General features: G+C 47.1%; 1 protein-coding gene across 1 annotated transcript in view; it reads left to right on the forward strand.

Annotated features, from left to right (window-relative positions):
* Positions 1-889: 889 nt before the first annotated feature.
* The window catches only part of LOC311229258 (myosin light chain kinase, smooth muscle-like), a gene marked incomplete at both ends in the record, with an annotated part of 244,583 nt that continues 244,454 nt past the window's right edge, over positions 890-1,018 (forward strand). The window contains 1 exon segment of the mRNA XM_084315325.1: positions 890-1,018. This exon segment is cut by the window's right edge and continues 21 nt beyond it. Coding sequence (XP_084171451.1) covers positions 890-1,018 — 129 coding nt within the window.

The raw sequence follows: 1,018 nt of genomic DNA on the forward strand, positions 1-1,018 counted from the left end.
GAGTTAGCACATTTCTTTCCAGATAAGGAGTTTTTTTATTTTGTCAGCAAGGAAAAATATGAGGTTTCAAGGAGATGGTCGTTTTGCTGAAACAGAGATATACAGGATGAGAAAAATTGTACAGAAGGTACAGCGGGACCTCAGTAAGGTGGAGGACGGAGTGGAATCAGTGTAGTTTTGTTGTTTTTTGTTTTTTTTGTTTACCTTTTTATTTCTAAATGAGGAGTGTTTTTAGAGTGGATTTTTTGTTTGTTTATTGTATGGGGCAAGGGACATGGAGAGAGTTTTTTGTGCTCCCTGACCTCACTGATTTTCTTACCTCAGGTCCCAGTTTTAGGTATGTCTTTTTATCATGTCAGTGAGGCGCTGCTGGGAATCGCCCAGGAAGCAGGTTATGATTTTTTACAAATTGACGGGACTGGTGTGTTGTCACTTAGGGCTGGACATTTCAAGGTGTCCCGCTACCGGGGCCAGGAGGCTGAGACATTTTTGATCATCTCGTATACTCTTATACATTTGTGGAACTATGTAAAGACTGGGATTATGGAGGATTTTCGTTTTCTGGAGGGCGGGTCGGGACACAAGGTTGAGGTCCAGTTTCTGTGGGATGAAACCATGTCCAGCAGAGACAGGAGCGGAGCGTATCGTTTCATGCCCGATGGGAAGTCCATGCCATACTCCTTCAGCAAACCTGTCATCAGAGTCACCAGGGGGGATGTTTTCTCTGCCGTCATTTTATGTTACCGGCACCTTTACCTTGTTCAAGGGTTGGAAGGTATGACTGTGGGGCTCAACACGTTCTACGCCGAACTAAACGGTTTCTAGATTCAGCCTCGGAGGATGATGGCCAAGCTGCCTTTGCTGGTTAATTTTCTACCCTATGTTCGGAATGGGTTTCAGTCTGCTCGATGGGAAGTCACTGGGGGCTGCCAGTCTCCGCACGGGGGAGCGGGAGGTGATGTTGGAGCAGCGTCTGGACCAGGAAGAAAAAGGAGGCCTCGGCCAGGGTGGCACGGGT

Source organism: Notolepis coatsorum, assembly GCF_963971535.1.
Source record: "Notolepis coatsorum genome assembly, chromosome: 5".
NCBI lineage: Eukaryota > Metazoa > Chordata > Actinopteri > Aulopiformes > Paralepididae > Notolepis > Notolepis coatsorum.